Consider the following 18,830-nt stretch of genomic DNA (forward strand, 5'->3'; position numbering starts at 1 on the left):
ACAATATTAATACCAATACATGGTAAAACCCAAATATGGAATGTTTTAATTGTTGTACTTCATCTTTAAGTCGCCACGAGACATTCGACAATGATCAATACTTCTCATAACTGATAGTAAGTTCAAGTTGACCCTTCGCATTTGTTTGAGCAGAATTCATGGTTAAATAGCATACAAAGCTTCATTTCTTTTTTTTTGACTGCTAGTTGATACTATTCAAAAGCGAATAGAAATAAAAACATTATGTCTAGGATTTCTTAACCTTTACTGAGAGGAATATTTTGAAATGTGTTTGCCTTAAGATTTTGTATCTTTTGTCAAACGAAGTTTGGGAAGGTATTTAGTGATTAATCTGTACATCATAAAGTTAAAGTCCATGTATCTAGTTTAATCAAATTTATGTTTATTGGATTGGGAATTAAGTTATTACAACTTATAGTAATGCCTTTCCACTTTGCGGATGCGAGTGCTGCCTTTTAGCGGAATTGGCCTGCTTTTTTTCGAAAGCTACAGGGTGTCCTTTACGTTCAAGATATATTGCCCTCTCTTAACACGGGTCAACCATTTATTGTCCCCTTCCGATGGACTATCGTCGTGTCTTAAGACCACACTAGCAAATGGTGTCAATAAATAAACTCATCATAGGGAGAGCTGGAACAGGGATCCTTCGTGTAAGAAGTCCGATGCACTAACCACTACACCACGACTCCCCATCTATCTGTGGAAGTATACGTTATAGTTCATGTGATTTTTTTCATATATGCGTATTGAATGACCAAGGGTACTTGATAATAACAAGGTTATTTTGACTTACATTTCACATAAATGAGTGACTGATTAAAGTTTGCGTTAGAGTCCAAATCTGAGAGACAACTCGTGGAGAAATAATATGTTGTCAGTAGATGCGTCTGTTATAGTCAGAATCGAGGGTACTAAAAAATATGTCATCTTGCCATAAAATTCATTGATGAGTTTGGTGAAGGCTGCGTTTAAGTCCATATCTGAGATGAAGAATACAAATATTTTGTCAGTAGACTTTTATAATATCCACGAGTTTCTAAATCAAGTCTTGAAAATTAATTACTAGTAGATGATATTCCATTTCTTCAACTGCACATTCAATTAATTTATATCTCATGGCATTACCATAACTAATCGGATTGGACCAGTTCTGTCAATTTAGGATTGAAGTCAAATCAATAGAGAGTTTATTTATATAATATTTTGCACTTTTTTTTACAAAAAAAAACATCAAAATTTCCGGCCCGAAAATTTGGTACGTGCACCAATTAACTCTCTTGTAAATGTAATCGGCTATAACTCATCATATGGACTTTTTTGTCTTAAGGGGGTAATAAAAACTTTTACAGCTACCGCAGTGCTATTTTTTAACCTTTTCAGCTGGACAAAAACACTACTTTACTTTAAAATTCATGACCTAATTTTTTGGCAGTGTCAATTCACCCCTTTACTTGCTATTTTAGGCATACAACATGGAGAAATAAATTTGAAATGGGTATAAATAAAATGACAAGTAACACACTGTTCACATTAAGGACTATATTCGTGGACAACGAAAATCAAAATGCCGATAACTGTGTACTCGGAATAACTTGTTACTAAGTTAATATTTTCCTTTTTCACATTTTGTTTAAACAAAATTTATATAAGGAAGTATCCAAATTATTTTATTCTAAGTTATCCTGAAATGAAATTTTTGAGTTGCTTATCATTTTAGTACCTCTACAAGTAAGTGTCAGGATATCCTTTAACATTAAAAGAATTGTTGAGGTCTTGAACTATATTATTATGAAGTTACATCAGAATAGAGGATATCTGAACATACAAGGACCTTCTGAAATAATTGACCGATTATTAATCCTAAAATCTTAAAATGTTTAAGGGTCACCTTAAACATGTTTATTTTTAAATCCACAACCTATACCTTATATAACCTACTTTTCGGCGAAAAATGTTGGTATGTTCACACATACATTACCTTTAAAAAAAAGTGTACCCTACCTTTTACCTGTAATTTAAATTTACTTTTACGGCAGTTAGAATATTCATAAGCGGGAAGTAGATAAAAGGTATGGCGTTATCATAACTATCTATTATTTTCAAAGTGGATTGTTACTACATATATTTACATCTCCATGTATACACATATTTACATAGTTTACACCTATTTAATAACAGACTTACTATAATTCAAACAGATACAATCTTGCTGTTAATAATTGCATGTAATTGATAGAACTTAATCATTTTTAATTTTGTTTTCAACTAAGTGCAAATAGGTGAAACGGCAATATTGTCAGTATGTAATCTTGGATCTGAATCGATATTTTTAGCAGGTAAACAATATTCTAGATTTTTCATTACACACTACATTATAAGTTATACATTTTGCACTAGACTATATTCAAACTTTCGTTATTGTTTACAGTTCATATGTAAACAACAGCATACTAAATAGTGTCGTTACTTTGAGTTCAAAAGAATATTCACAGTTGGACATATGTCGTGTCCGTGCAAATTCTAACTCACGAATCTCTGTTCGATAAAAAGCTTTTTTGTTTAATGAGAATTGAAATCAGTTAGTAGATAAAGACTTTTTTATCCGGAACGTTTGCACGTTCGTTCTGGAAAAACAATGCAAAATTTAGTTATAAATACTTCTTGTTATATCTATTCCGTTATATGAAGATACTATATGTTTTAAAACCAGTATTTTCTTACACCGACTTATTCAAGTAATGTCAATGAAAGACTCTTAAATTTCGTACGACAAATTCAAGAAGAAATCAATGACCACATATTCATATTTTATTCAAATGTTATGACTATGATTATAGCAACACTTGAATCTTTAGCCTCTCTCTGAAACTTTTAAGTAAAATTCTAATTACACCGCTCACATGAGAAAGCCTCATCATGTACATATCAGGCTTAATAATTTGGTATGCCGGTCTATTCCATTCAGAAAATGTCATAAATTACACTGACTCATAAAAATGAAACTATATAGATACATGAAATACTTGCGATAAACTACATAATATACATAATGGTTTTTATGTGTCGTTGGCTGTTGCCTGTCTGTCTGTCAGTGTGTTTTATTTAAAGATATAATTGCTTGTACGAGCCGTATATGTGTTAGAAATTGTGTGTTGTATTGAATTATTGTTTTTTGGTAATTTTTGACATGCATTTTATGTATTACACTGTTATTATCCAAATAATAAAAACAACAAAGAAAAACATAAACATGTTGGTTGAATAAAATGTGAAAATAAAAAGACACAGATGCTCTTCAAAACTACATACATGTTACATACATGTACATGTTCACGCATCTAAAATATCACTTGATTTTTATTTCAACTTGAATAGACACGGCTTTTATATACTCTTTCCATTCTTTTTTTATAATCATTATGAAGGTAAAATATAAGTCTCATTGATTGAAAGAAACACAACAATATAATACTTGATTGGTATTTTGAACAGTTTCTTCATTGAACATCTTAAGAAATAAAAACATAAAGAATGATCAACAATCTTGAAAGTTATTTGCATGACCTTCTGTCATCTGAAATTTCAAACCAAATTCTTGTCGTGGTGCAATAAAAAAAATCTATACACGAATTAAAAGAGAATGTGGAACACACATCGCACAACAACACGGTGATATCAACGTAAAGCTTGAAATCAAAACGTAAGTATATTTTTTTTCTCAAACAAGTATTACTTCAAAAATATGTGCATCTCTTCTTTCAGCATGTCTCCGAGACTTTTACAGACAGTTTTGTTGGTATGTTTATATGTTTTCTACTTATATCATGCTTTTTAAATTTTTAATCCATATATTATATGTATACGTCATAGGTTATGATTTTACAACATTTGGGTTAATAGTTTGCATTTGATATGACATGTATATTTGTCTGCAATAATGAGACAAAACCAATACGTATCATTATATACGACGTTAGGTAAAAATCGTGATAACTGAGTAACACGCCTTCGTATCAAGCAATAACTATGCTATGTAAACGGAACTTTAAGTGTCAATATCTCGAAGATAGTGTCTAAGGAGGACACATCACAAAACACGAAAAATTGTAAGTGTAAGAATTATATCACATACTCACTGTATTTAAATAAACAAACACACAGTCACAGTGTCGGATACACAACAGAGACTTCATAAAACAATCATAAGGAACACATTTAGGCATCGAATCATCAAGTATTGACAATACAATTAAATCTGAAAAAAGTGGGCAAGTCAACAGATTTAGGTAACATAAATATGAATGATGATATTAAGCTGATTTATTTACGAATAAAATAAAGAAATAACCTATCGAAATCAACAACATGCTGAAGGTATTATTGATGGGTTACTACATGTTTATGTAACCTGTTGCTAGGCATAAGACATGCACCTATACAACATTCTATAATTTACCAGTTGCAATCCAAACGCTCCTGAAGAGCATATAAATTTATTGAATCGCTAATTTGTTCTCATCGTTATTTGCATGCAAAAATTGTCATCAATTGAAAATGAAATAGACAAATATATCATGTATATATCAAGTTTAATTTTTTTCTCATTAAGCATAATAATTATATTCTCCTATCAATAAAATTAACGGTACTAATTTTCTTGCACCAGATGCGCATTTCGACAATACATGTCTCTTCAGTGATGCTCGTGGCCAAAATATTTGAAATCCAAAGCTTATATAAAAGATGAAGATCAAATTAGTAGGTACAAGTATTAAGTATGATAATGATATTTGTTATTGACTGTAGATTACTGTATTGCTGGAATCAATTTCATATGAATTATACTGCCCAAGCGATATACAACGTAATATAAGATCAAATAAGTATTGCAATAGAAGTGAGAGTTATCTTTGTTTGTACGATGACAACACGAAGCACAACAGAGAGTCATGTAGAAATAAGCCCGAGTTTGAAATACCTGGTAAGTTAACAAAGGCTATCCTATGTGTTAAATTGTAAAGAGGAAGCATAATTAATGACGTTTACAGTATATTTTTGTTGGTTTTTTTTAAATGTGATCATCTAGTTAAAACATTCAACGTTCAGTGAATTCTATGTTCATTGACAATAGCAACACTATTTATAAAAAATATACTTTTCTTGTATGTCATTTTGTTTTGTCAAACGGTAAAGTAAGCTTTTCTCATCACTTGTCCGTTGTCCGTCGCCGTCTGTCGTCGATAACTTTTACAAAAATATTCTCCTCTGAAACTACTGGGCCAAATTTAACCACACTTGGCCACAACTATCAGTGTGGTATGTTGTTTCCAAAATGTGTCCAATGACCCAGCTAACAAATCATGATGACCGCCATGGCTAAAAAAAGAAAAGAGGTGAACACAAGCCGTTGTTGGATTGCTTCCCCAGAATTAGTAATTTGAAGGAAAATTTTGCATTTTTTTGTTATTATCTTGAATATTATTATAGGTAGAGATGAACTGTTATAATTTTCAGCAAAGTAAGATTTACAAATAAGTCAACACGATCAAAATGGTCAATTGACCTAAGTTATTTCCCTTAAAAAGTCAAATTTAACATTTTACAAAAGTCTTCTTTTGAAACAACAGAGACAAATTTGACCAAACTTGCCCACAATAAGTATAAGGGTATCTAGTTTACAAAAAAGATATCCAATGACCCTGCCTGCCAACCAACATGGGAAACATTGCTAAAAATAAACATAGTGGATAAACGCAGTTTTTGGATTATATCTGAAAATCTCATATAAACCAAAAGTATAACGGTTGTATTATTTCATGCATCAATTGTAAATAAAAAATATCAGGTTAGCACCAAAGGCTCCTTGGCGCCTCTTATTTTAAATGTGATTCTATTTATTCAATGTTCATATCCAAATCATTATATTCTTATTAGGATACAAGTTTATAATTGTCGGGACATTACAAGGAGTTCCATGTGACAGCAATAGGTATCAACCGATTAGATTTTGGACCAATGAGAATTCTGAATGTGTGTTCAAAACGTCGAAATGCAATGGTATTGGACAACTTATGTACCAAAAAGGAACAGGTACTGAAGACACGGCATGTAGATGTGATTATGCTAATGGCTATGATTTCGTCATTACACCAAGAAATCCATGTATGTGTTTGCCGGAGAAGGAAGATTGTACATGTTTCTTAAGGAAATGTTCTGTTGGAGGAATTCTAACTCCAGGTAAAGGTGATTGTTCCTATGACTGTTAAATGTTTATGATGGGCTAGTAAATCTTTATTTAAGTTACTGCCCACCATAATTTAGACTAGGCGAATGTTAGCAATAACAGGCAATTATACAACCTTCAACAGTGAGCAAAAATCCATAAAAAGTCCCCGCATGAAAAATTCCAAATGAGAAAATTAGCGACCAAATTCATAAGTAGAAAATAAACCTTCGAAATTTGTTCAACAAAAATAGACAAGAATAGCTCTTAAAAAGCAATTAACAAAAATCAATTATGAGAAATAGCAATTATTGACAATAACATGAATAATGCAATTAAAGAGTTTATAACAGATTACATGATATCAAATAAGGATGAAGAAAATTTAAAAACATTTCATTTTTATAAGTTATTTTATATCAAACTGATTTCAAAATATATTTCAAATTCTTTCCAAAAATTTAATGTTGTTTTTATTTTTATTTATTTTGACTTGCCATTAATCATTAGTTTTCAGATACATTTGTAATTAGTAGAGTGATAATTTCTTGCTAGCATGACTAAATATCAGTTTAATATACCGCATACTACTGTTTATGATATGCTGTAGAAGTGTAGTTTTTTGTTTTGTTGTTACGTTGTTTTAGATGTAGTTAATTCATGATTTGAGTTTCATACACATTCCATTATACTAATAGTTTAACAACTTCACATCATTTTTGTTTTAGATAAAATCTATGTGTTGCTTGTTTTGATTATGTTAAGATGAAGTTGCTTTTAAACAAATTAAAACAAATAATTTATATGAATCACATGTACATGATGAATTTAAGTAGTGCCTGAAGGCTTGACTTTGAATTTGAATACATTAAAGTATATGATCGTCAAATATGTCCAAGTAATATACATATCTTTAATCTATTTAAAAAAACAGTGTTAATTCAAAATAAGCCTACAAATAATGAATTACATAGTAATACTTTTGTACAAAACACCTTAATTTTGTATTGACATTTTTTTGCAATTTTTGTAACACGGTTTTTAATATTATAACTGTAAAAGGGCGATAATAATATGAGTTTAAGATCATCACAAATAACTTCACAAATGACTTACCGTATATTTTGCACATTTCATTTCATAGATTATGAGTGTGTTCCGCCTACAACGCACTGGAACTCATCATTTGAATGCCGATTGAAAGACAACACAGAGTAAGTTTATATTTGCCTTGAAATCCTTGCATTCTGTATTCTTTTACAAGTCTAAAAAAAGGGTATGGAATGAAACTGTGTTTTAAAAGAAATTAGACAAGATTAGCAATGCATTGTTAACTGATAAAAAGTTACGTACAAACAGAGAAGTGAATATAGATTTATAAAGAAGCCATCAACATAAAAAAAAACGATGCTTGAAACAATAATGACGGTATTGAATTTAATAACAATAAATACATTATTTTCTACATAACAAAATGCCTTTAACAAGTAAGGAAACTGACAATTGTTGTCAATTCGTTTGATGTGATTGAGCTTTTGATTTGTAATTTCATTAGGGACTTTCCATTTTGAATTGTTCTCGAAATTCAGTATTTCCATCATATTGTATACCTTATACACGTAAATTTACAATAGAAATTGAGCAGAAAACTGGGGGTCATCCAAATGACTTCACATTGATGTTGATAATCTTTATTTCCATTTGGATGTTGATGACTTGTATTACTCTTACTTTATAATGAGAATGATTTTAGCAAATTGTGAGCTTTCATATATTTTCATCTTTTGCTATTATATCATTCACATAACAAATTATATTTTAGTTTCTATAAATTTGATTTTCTTTCATATAGACTGCTGTTATTACTGTATAGTTGATAATTCATAATATGAATTAACATTGTAGAATAATTGAAGATCAAATTCAGACAGTTACCATTGACGAATCTGGTGCTATAACTACAGGTAGATAAATTGTTGTGTAATAAATTATAAAACTGAATGATCCAATGGACTAACATCACTTATTTGCTTGAAAGCAATTGTGACATGAAAATTATTGACAACATTAACAGTTATTTCAACAAACCGGTAAAAAGTGGGCCATAGATTAAATTTAGTGTACCTTGAATAGTTTTGAAGACAATGGCAAAACGCAAAAACCTTGGATTTTAAATGAGTTGTTTTCCCCACCTGTTTTGACATTTTTAAATACCATTCGATAAAAATGATTATGTTATTTGAATTCGTGAGGGTCTACACATTGTCTTTATCATAAAAAAAAAAGTCCTTATATTTATCAGTTTACAAAATTAAGGACAAAACATCAATATTTAGTTCTAAACTTCATCGTCAACTAAAGTACACGGCGTTATTCATTCATTTAACAGTGGCGGATCCAAGGGGGTCTGGGGGTTAGAACACCTTTTTTAAGGCCGATCAATGCATTTAAATGGGGACATATGGTTGAAACCCCCTTTTTCCTGGGTTGGGCCACCCCTCCCCAAATTTTAAAATGGCTGGAACCGCCCCTGTTAAATGATGCTATAGAATTACAATATTTTCTGAGGTCCAGAGCTTGAATTTCCTAACATGATTTTATAATTTTATTGAAAAGGATTGCTGCTTATAATAAAGTTATTGAATAAAAAATTCCATGTAATGGAGTAATAAAACTGTTGTTAGTTCGAAAAGTTTATGAATGTCATCACAAAAGAGGGACGAAAGATACCAAAGGGACAGTCAAACTCATAAATCTAAAACAAACTGACAACGCCATGGCTAAAAATGAAAAAGACAAACAGACAAACTATAGTACATATGACACAACATAGAAAACTAAAGAATAAACAACACGAACCACAAGCTGGCTGACAGATACGGACAATCTGTTTCTCAGAGGACGACTGTAATGATCCAAATAACATTACCATAATCCCTTTCGATCTTTTTCGAAAGTTGTTTACCATACTTTAGTTATCATAAGATTTGTTTTACATGATTACCACAATGGGTGTATCCTGTGGAGCAGGATATGCCTATCGTCCCTGACCACATTGCTAAGGTTTGTATTACTAGGTCGTTAGTTATCTTTTTTTTTTGTTATGTGTATTGTTTTTGACCATGTTGACCTTTGACGCTTATCGTATTTTGCCATGGCATTGGCTGTTTGTTTTCGAAATATTTCCTTCCAATTTGTTGTCCTTAACCAGTAACGTGGTTGACGTTTTTTTGTTTTTGTTTATTGTGTTTGTTGTTTAGCACGACTGTTGTTTTACAATTGTCGCTTTCCAAATTTACCATATAACTTTAAGCTTGTGCATAAATCGACTGTAACTAGTGACTATGCTCAGTGATACCAAATCAAAGTTAAATTTTATTCAGTTCAATGTATACTTTTGAACTGGGAACTTGGGTCTTCTAAGCTGATATGTTTATGCACTATTGTTCTTATGATTTTATAATTGTTTTCTTTTTGTCTTAAAGATGTTGTGGTAATTTGCTTTGTAATTATTACACATAATTTTGTCTATTTTTAGGTCGAATCTACGTTTTATTCGCCATTATATTTTGTTTGGCTTTTCTTATTGGTATGTATATCACTTGTATTTTGACCAAAAACATATACATTGAGATTCAAATATTTTCAAAAATGTTATAACAAAAACTCTTAGCTTAAAATAAGCATAAACAAGAATTATTATTTCAACTGCCAAATATGTTTTATGAAAGATATAAAGATATGCATCACGAGTGTTAAAAGTCCAAATATATTAAACACATAGAGGCAATAGTTTTAACTACATGAGTCATGTTGCTAATTCATGGTATACAGGTAGTGTGTGACAGAACTGAAACAAAATTGTGTATAACGAAATCGTAAAAAAAATGTAAAACTCTAGTGCATTTAATTGACAGTTCTTTTATTGTAGTGCCTTATCTCAAATATTTGTAAGATCTCCAACACGCCACAAAACCTGAAATCAAACTGCAAGTTCATTACATTGTGCTTGAACCTGTTCGACTGTTTTCAGTGTAACTGTTGTGAGTTCAATAGGTATTGAAAATAGAGATCTCATAAATGCATGTATTTGATGAAATAAACCTACAAAACTTCGAATAAATAAAGGCCCGATAACGATTAGAGACCCATTGTTACATGATAAAATGAACGGCATTGCACAACATTAATAGTGTGCCAAAACCGATAAAAAAAATATGTATAGAAGATTTTAAAGTTAAGATTAAGGATCACAGTTCCGCAATTATACTAAAAAAACTCATCATAGATACCAGGATTGAAATTTCGTATCTACGCCAGACGTCCAAAAACACCGTGAATCCGTCTTTTACACTCAGTCTTAATTTCTACAATTATATTTCATTTGTATTTTGCTTTTTAGACGAATTTGTTTATATTCGCAGGTATGCTCATCTTTGTGCTGGTTGCATATTGCCCTCAACACCAGAGTAAGTTACTTACCTGAAATTGAAATTATTTGCATGAACACACAATATTATAAAATGCTTGTTATGCGTGACCTCAAGTTGTTAATTTCTGTATTATTTGGTCCCTTGTGAGGAGTTATTTTATTTGCAAATATATCACATTTTCTTTTTATATCATAGGTTGACAATGTTCTAACGAGACTGAAGAAATAGTCTAAACATTACTGAATTTGCGGCAGTTGATAAGTCCTAAAATCAATTGAATGGCTGCAATTGAACGTTACATGTTAAAAGTAATCGTTCACTATTATTTAGAAGCTATTTAGAACATGTTGACCATTTCAAATAAAAGAAAAGATAAGTAATGACATTTAAAACATACTTGTTTTTCTCAGGAAATAAAACATACGTATATCAAAAGTTTGATATATTAAGAAACCATATCACCTTGGGTTTGTTAGTTTCTGTCTTCGTACACATTAAACTTTTCTTTAAATGTTGATATTTTTTCATCCGAAATTGAACGCATATTTTAATCTTGAAATTGATTGATATTTTACAGGCACTGATGACGAAGATTCATGGTTCAACAAAGAAATTATGAACAGTTAGTATATTAACAATTTTATCTGATTTGATTCAATTGTAGTTCATCTACAAAAGACACGCGAATTCACACAATAGAATTAAACGATTTATTTTTCAAATGTGGCGTCTCTTTGTACGTTAAGGCTTTGGCCAACTCGGCTGTGTATTTTTATGTTCTGGATTAAGTTGTTTTATGTGATGTATCCGTTTATTCTGTAGTATTTCACCACATTAGTTTTGTCATGTATATCTATCATATAGTCATTTTATAAAATTTACTGTTTGCAAAACTATAAATTATTCTAAATAATAAGGATGTTCTTAGAAAACACTAGCTGTATTGGGCACAACGTTTTGGAACTTTTGGTCCTCTGTGCTCTTCAATTTTAAACTTGTTTTTGCTTTGGAACTTTTTTCATCTGAGCGTCACTTGTAAGTCTTGTGTGTGTCCTATACCAAGTCAGCAAAATGGCCAATGTATTATTTAAGTTTGTTTCTGTCTGTGTTACAATTGTTTAATGCTGTTTTTCTGTTGTGTCGTTGTTCTCCTCTTATATTTGACGCGTTTCCCTCAGTTTTAGTTTGTTGCCTTGATTTTTTTGATTTTTTTTTTCTCAATCGATTTATGAGTATACTACTGTTGACAATTCTAAAAGGAATTTCTCTAATTAAAAGCTCCAACACATCAAACGAATGATAACAACCGTCATATAACTGACTTTGTAGAGACATTTTCTTATGTAGAAAATGGTGGATTGCTCTTATGTGTATGACAGTCGCATCAAATTCTATTATATTGGCAACGATGGGTGAACACAACGAACAGACGCAATAGGTAAAAATGTAAAAAAAAAAAGCAGGTGTATGTTGTTTTTTGTACCATTTTTTTTTTATTTCCAGATATCCTAAATAAGGAAAAACTAAATTGGAAAGAGAAAACGGAAAAGTTTGTCAATACAAGAGCCACAAAAGTAATTTTGGAGAGAATTCAGAACAACAACTGTGTATTAATAAGTGGGCCTCCAGGCGTTGGTAAAACTGCAAATGCATATTTTGTGGCCTTTATTTTAGAGAAAACCCATAAATGCATGGTAATTGAAGTAAATGCTTGTGATCTACATAAGTATGTCTTGTCAAGTATGAACCAAGTATTTATTATTGATGACGTTTTTGGGAGATATTGCTGTGACACAGATTTCAGGCTTATTTGTTCCTCTTTAAAAACAGTTTTAGATTACCATGCTAACACAAAAATAATAATGACCTGTAGATCGCAGATATATCATTCGGTGCAGAATCAACTAGCTTTGGAGAATATCTCCTTTGAACATTGTGATTTTCTCTTAGGTGACCTTCAGTTATCAGTCGACGAAAGAAAGGAGATTGGTGAATCTTACCTAAAGAGTGGAATAATAAGTGAACTTAAAGATGATATTTGCATGTTATACAGCTTTTTCCCATGTATTTGCATAATTTTAGCAGCTAGTAAAGGAAATGAAAACTTTTTCACATATCCTTCTAGCTATATAGCGTACGAAGTCAACAACATTAAACTGAAATCAAATGCGACCTACTTAGTGTTAGCCCTGCTCGTTGTTTTAGACAATGTTGTCGAAGAAAATGTACTAGATAAACATAACGTTACGACTGACGTCATGCTTAGAGATATAATTACTGAGTCAGGAATTTTGCAAAGTCCTTCTAAAGGCTTACTGTTATCTACTCTGAAATCGTTAGATGGTACATTCGTTAAGAAGTGTGATCACGGTTTTACATGTATGCATAAATACATGTTTAATATGATGGTTGGTTGTATTGGTCACCATTTTATAAGAAGTATACTAAAATACGGATCTATTGATTTTGTTAAGAAAAAAATACGATTACCTTGTTTATTAGAAAATGTTGAAAGTTTTATGATAAATATTACTCAAAATTTGTTCAATGAATATTTCACTCGATTAATACTCGACATAAGTCGTGGAAATATATCTACTGTATTTGCAAATAAGCAAATGTGCTCAGCTAAATTTCGAAAGGAAATGATTCCGCACTTTGAAAAACATTTAAAGGCAAAAAATATTGTTGATGTAAAAGACAAGTCGACTGTTATACATCAACTTTCAACATCTGGTTACACTGATTTAATAGCATATTTTGTGAAAAATGACATGCCAAGTATTGATAAACAAGATTCAGACGGAAAAACAGCTCTTCATTTGGCTGTATTGCATAGACATCAGCATATTGCTGAAATGCTTTTACAGCAAAAAGCGGACGTGCATCTCCGAGACAGTGACAGTCGTAGTGCAATTCATATAGCTTGTAACAATGGTGATCTACATATGGTAGAACTGTTAATAAAGCACAAAGCACACATAAACAAGAAAGAAAAACTTGGATTCACCCCACTACATCTTGCGTGCATACGAGGTCTTACTGAAGTTGTAGAACTACTTGTACAGGAGAAGGCCAAACTGAATAAAGTTGATGATATTGGTAGGACACCATTTTACGTGGCATGCGAAATGAATCGTTTGGATATAGTAAGAGTCCTCTTACAGCAACAGACAATGAACCATATCCATATTGAGGAAAGCAAAAATGGATTTACACCACTTCATATTGCATGTGAGAAAGAACATACAGATATAGTAGAAACATTGCTGAAATACGGTGCAAACGTAAATAGACCTTCAAAGAGTAATGACACACCAATGAAAATTGCAAAACGACATGGACATAAAGATATAATTAAACTGTTGCGGAAATATGAAGAGATAAACACGATACAAAAGTGAAAGAAGTGCACGTATTTGACTATTAAGTTATGCACTTTTATATCAAAGCAAAACGACGTTCGATTGCACTTGCTTTGCCTTAATATTAGATGTCTTTACATTTATATTTCTTAGGAAAAGTTTGCGAACAATTTTTAAATCACCGAAGGCGAAATATATTGTTTACTCTACATAGTAGGCATAAGATACAAAAGGGAAAACCACATATGAATGATGTAATCAATATATTTGTAAAAATAAATAATAAATTGTACACAACACTTCCTTATGATTTAATAAAACTTTAACAAACAAACAAAAACTTGACAAAAGGGAATAGCTATAAGAAGATGTGGTATGAATGCCATAGAGACAACTTTCCATCCAAGTCACAATTTATAAAAGTAAATCATTATAGGTCAAAGAACGGTGGTTAACACGGAACATTGGCTCACACCGAACATTCCGAACAGCAAGTTATAAAGGGCCCTATAAATTAGTAGTGTAAAACGATTCAAACAGGAGTCTAATCTCTATAAAAAGAAAGAAATATAAAGCACTTGTAAACCAGATCAACAAATAACAACCGCTAAACACCAGGTTCCTGACTAAGGAAATGTGCAAGCAAATGCAGCGGGTTTAAACTTTTTCTTTTCTTATAGAAATTAATATTGACCCTTTACCTGAAACTATAGTGTTACATCACAGCATAAAAAGACGCAATATAAAATATCAATTGAAATGTTTAATTCAATCAAAAGACATATTAACACAAACAAGTGAACATACACTGGACAAATATAGTTAATCTATGCCCTAATGTAAATACAAAATCAATAGAATAAGGGGTGGGATGTTAAACAATATCATTAAGACAGCAATGACCTTAAAAAAAAGCCGCTAAATAAAATAATGTATACAGGTAAATTAAAATAATTTTGTTGTAAGGTATACAATAGTTTTTTACAAAACAAATTAGTGTGTTGTTCATAGTACGTGAACAGAAGTGAAAAGTAATAGTCTTACCAAACATTTTCAAAATTATCTACTGTAAATGTATGAAATAACGAGAGACGAGATGTAACACTCAATTAGTAAGCAATAGATAACAAAAAAGCACTACAAAGTGTATGAACAGGTCACATTAAGGGAGTTCGCTTCTCAGTTTCAAAATAGTTAACATTTCAAAACACTAGTTTATATAGATAGGGGATTAATAAAGGAATCCAAAGATCAAAAAAAAATTATAAAGGTCACTGTGCTTGTTTTCGAGATAATAGCCATTAAAATTTTGGCGGAAAAATATTCTCTCTTCACTTTTCATATCTTTATCATTGACAAGTTGAAGTTCTCAAAAACTGTTAAAAAGTAATTAAATTTGTATAAGACTTTTACAGATGGCATATCATTAAACATGTAAAAGATTTACAAAAAGAAAAATGGAGGTCACTGGGCAAAATTTTTCAAGGCATTCAAACGGATAAAACCAGAGGATTCCGAAAATCTGACAAAAAATCTAAAACATGACAAGCCAGCTTCCTTAAAACGAACGTATGATTTTGGATTACGTGCAGTTACTAAAGGCTACTTAAAAGCTAATCGTCTTTACTTTATCAGTTGTGAAATACAAATTCTGTCAATAACGTTATGAATATTTAGCTTCAGTTTGAAATAAATATATCGGGGCCTATTATAGCTAACTACACGGAAGGGGCTTTGCTCATTGTTGAAGGCCGTATGGTGACCTATAGTTGTTAATTTCTGTGTCATTTTGGTCTCTTGTGGAGAGTTGTTTCATTGGCAATCATACCACATCTTCTTTTTTATATATTCATATAAAAGCAGACACATATCATAAAGGTTCGATCCCTTGAACCACATATATCTCCTGATTTCAGTTTTATTATGTAAGAATGGCTGTAAACAGCGAGTTCTTTTATTCGTAAAATATAAAATAAAGAACAAATTGTATTACATACAAAATGTACTATAATTGAACATAAAGATGAATTTCTGTCTTAGTGTCATAGTATTCCATGAAATTAAAAAAAAAAAGATCAGGTCATAAATAAAAAACCCATTCCTAAAATAATAATTTCTTAACACAGAAAAAGAAACACGAGTGGATGCTCCCTATGAAAGATGAAATGTCTTGAGTGGACAAATCTACACCCTTCTATCTCTTAGTAGAAGGAAAACAAGTGAATATTATTTAATTATCATTTTACTTTACTAGTCATCAAAGGACACATAATCATAATAGAAATTCATTAGTATGATAATAGATGTCTGTTATCGGGTGTTGCATTCCATTTAACCCTTTTTCTCAGGAGGGACGAAAGATAACAGATATAGATAGAGTCATACTCATACTGACAACGTCATGGCTAAAACGGTAAAAAGACAAACAAACAAATAATATTACAGACATAACATAGAAAACTGAAGACTAAACAACACGAACCCCACTAAATACTTGGGTGATATCAGGTGCATCGGAAGAGTAAGCAGATCCTGCTCTACATGTGGCACCCGTCGTGTTGCTTGTGTTATTACAAATCCGGTAAATAGTCTAATTCGGTAGGAATACAAGTGTATGTTTTACTCGCCGTTTATGTTAGTACTGTGAGGTCGTCATTTAAGAACGTAGTTATCTCTACAATTGAAGTCACACAATGCATTTATCAAACTAGTATGTGTGACGTCAGTAACAGACTAGTGCATGTAGTAGTTTACCTATACAACAAAGACATTTACATCATTTAAGTCACATTTTTTTGTATCTAATTTTGAAGTTCAATAGTTTAGAAAAGATTGTTAATTGTCTTTATTTATAGGGTTTGACATATTTTAACAACCTGATGTTTCAATTGATTCTAATGATAGATATTTGTGTGTTTCGATGTTGTCAGAACTTATTGCTTCATAATTATTTAAACACCCACAACCTCTATCACTGTTCTCGCTTTTTGAATCTATCCCATGATCGTGATCAGTTTCGTTTCGTACACTTTCAGTCTCTGGTTCGTTCTCTTCACTAGATGAACCACATGTATCATTATAGTGGATAGAAACACTAATAGTTTCGGTTTCCTGATTGATAATTTCTCCAACTTCCATACATGTATCTCTTCCGTGTACTTCATCAGAAATATCGTCATACAAGTGGGGCTCTTCCTGTACATCATATGTATGCGTAGCAACAGTTTGTTTCACGATGTCCGTGTTTACATTTGACGTCAAATAATTACTTGGAATATTATCATGTTTCTTCTTTTGATAATATTTATAAGTTAAAATAATGATAGTCAGGATAATGATTGGGATGACCAAGACTATAAATATCTTGTTATCCTTTAGAGGCTTTTTTTTTTTTTTTTTAACAACATAAATAAATATTTATTTCAAATATTGGCTTGTTACAATATCATTCAAGAGTCCAAGCTGCTCCCGATGTTCCCTGTTACAATCCACTAATCACTCAGGGTAGTGATTAGTTGCAAAATACATATTACATTTTTTACATCATATATATATATATATTAGATAATATCGATTAATCACGCAATATGTTTTCTAATAGTTGCTAAAACATTACTTTTAACCTTCAAACATACTCTTCTATTGAACTCATTGCGAAAAATTGAGTAAACATTGACATTTTTTGTCTTTTGATCAGATATGTAGTAGGCTTTATAAATTGAAAAGCCCACAATTGTTAAAAAATAGTTTAAGTCAAAATATTCTTCTTCAGAAGTTTTATATCCAAATACTAAGTGTCTTAGTTTTACTTTAAAAGTTATTTTACTGTTATTTAAAACTTCATTTATTTTATTCCAAAAAAGTTTTAAATACGGACACAGTATAAAGAAGTGATCATAATCTTCTTCTTGTGTACAAAAATTACAAGAACTATTGTTTACAATTTTCCACCTGCATAAAAGTTTCTTTGTAGGTAGAATATGTTGTAGTAATTTCCATCTAAAAATTCTAAGTTTATTTTCTTTTAAATATTTGAATAAAAATTTATATAGATAGTTTTGATATAACACATCATCTATATCAAATATACGCAGCCATTTTTTGGGTCCAATAGCTGGTTCAATTTTTTTATTTATCAGAGACTTATATACAAGTTTATTTGTTAATGCTTCTAATTTTATAGGTAAACCATCCAATATAAATTGGTTTCTTTTTATATTAACAATACTTTTTATAGAATTTTCCGATTTTAAAATTGCTGCCCAGTCTTTTGGTATAGATTTCTTAACTAAATTAATTTCAGCCATCCAGTTTGATTTATTTTTTAGTTTATTTAAAATTATGTCTTGAGAAATACCACCTTTTTCATCTATGATATCATTTACATAAATAAGATCGCTTTTAATCCAATATTTTAAAAATATAGCTTTATTTTCAAATTTAATAAATTTATTGTTCCATAATATTTGTTTTCTTATATCTGTAAATGTTTCTGGTTTTTTTGTTAGACCTCCACCAGTTAATTTCCAACATTTAATAATATCTTTATAAAATTCTGGGATGTTTTCAATGCTTTCGTCTGTCTTATCCCCACTGTTTGTTTGAAACACTAACCAGTTTGACCCAAAATTATAAAAATAGTGTTGAGGTATAATTGTCCAACTTCCTTCACAATCATTTACTAATCTTTTTACCCACATAGCTTTTAGAGCGGTGAAATAACTTCTGATATCTATCATATTCAAACCCCCCTTTTCATATGGACTAATAATTGAATTTCTTTTTACT

General features: G+C 30.7%; 1 protein-coding gene across 2 annotated transcripts; it reads left to right on the top strand.

Annotated features, from left to right (window-relative positions):
- The first annotated feature begins 2,054 nt into the window (after positions 1 to 2,054).
- On the top strand, positions 2,055 to 14,334 carry LOC139485809 (uncharacterized). Of its 2 annotated transcripts, XM_071270455.1 has the most exons (10): positions 2,055 to 2,090; positions 3,784 to 3,817; positions 4,828 to 5,002; positions 5,956 to 6,258; positions 7,389 to 7,458; positions 8,150 to 8,208; positions 9,783 to 9,833; positions 10,669 to 10,713; positions 11,255 to 11,299; positions 12,181 to 14,334. In XM_071270455.1, the coding sequence occupies exons 2-10, from the start codon at positions 3,785 to 3,787 to the stop codon at positions 14,079 to 14,081; spliced, it is 2,682 nt and encodes an 893-aa protein (XP_071126556.1). In that variant the 5' UTR covers positions 2,055 to 2,090; position 3,784; the 3' UTR covers positions 14,082 to 14,334. The 2 variants fall into 2 exon arrangements, with proteins under 2 accessions (XP_071126556.1, XP_071126557.1); XM_071270456.1 differs by lacking the exon at positions 3,784 to 3,817 and having other exon boundaries at positions 4,798 to 5,002.
- Positions 14,335 to 18,830: the final 4,496 nt, after the last annotated feature.

This window comes from Mytilus edulis, chromosome 8 (assembly GCF_963676685.1).
Source record: "Mytilus edulis chromosome 8, xbMytEdul2.2, whole genome shotgun sequence".
NCBI classification, from domain to species: domain Eukaryota; kingdom Metazoa; phylum Mollusca; class Bivalvia; order Mytilida; family Mytilidae; genus Mytilus; species Mytilus edulis.

Bases quoted from the DNA above. Each gene is read 5' to 3' on its own strand.
- LOC139485809 (XM_071270455.1), top strand. From the start codon at position 3,785: ATGTCTCCGAGACTTTTACAGACAGTTTTGTTG. The intron at 7,459-8,149 runs GTAAGTTTATAT...TTAACATTGTAG, and splicing joins CGATTGAAAGACAACACAGA to AATAATTGAAGATCAAATTC. The intron at 8,209-9,782 runs GTAGATAAATTG...GTCTATTTTTAG, and splicing joins ATCTGGTGCTATAACTACAG to GTCGAATCTACGTTTTATTC.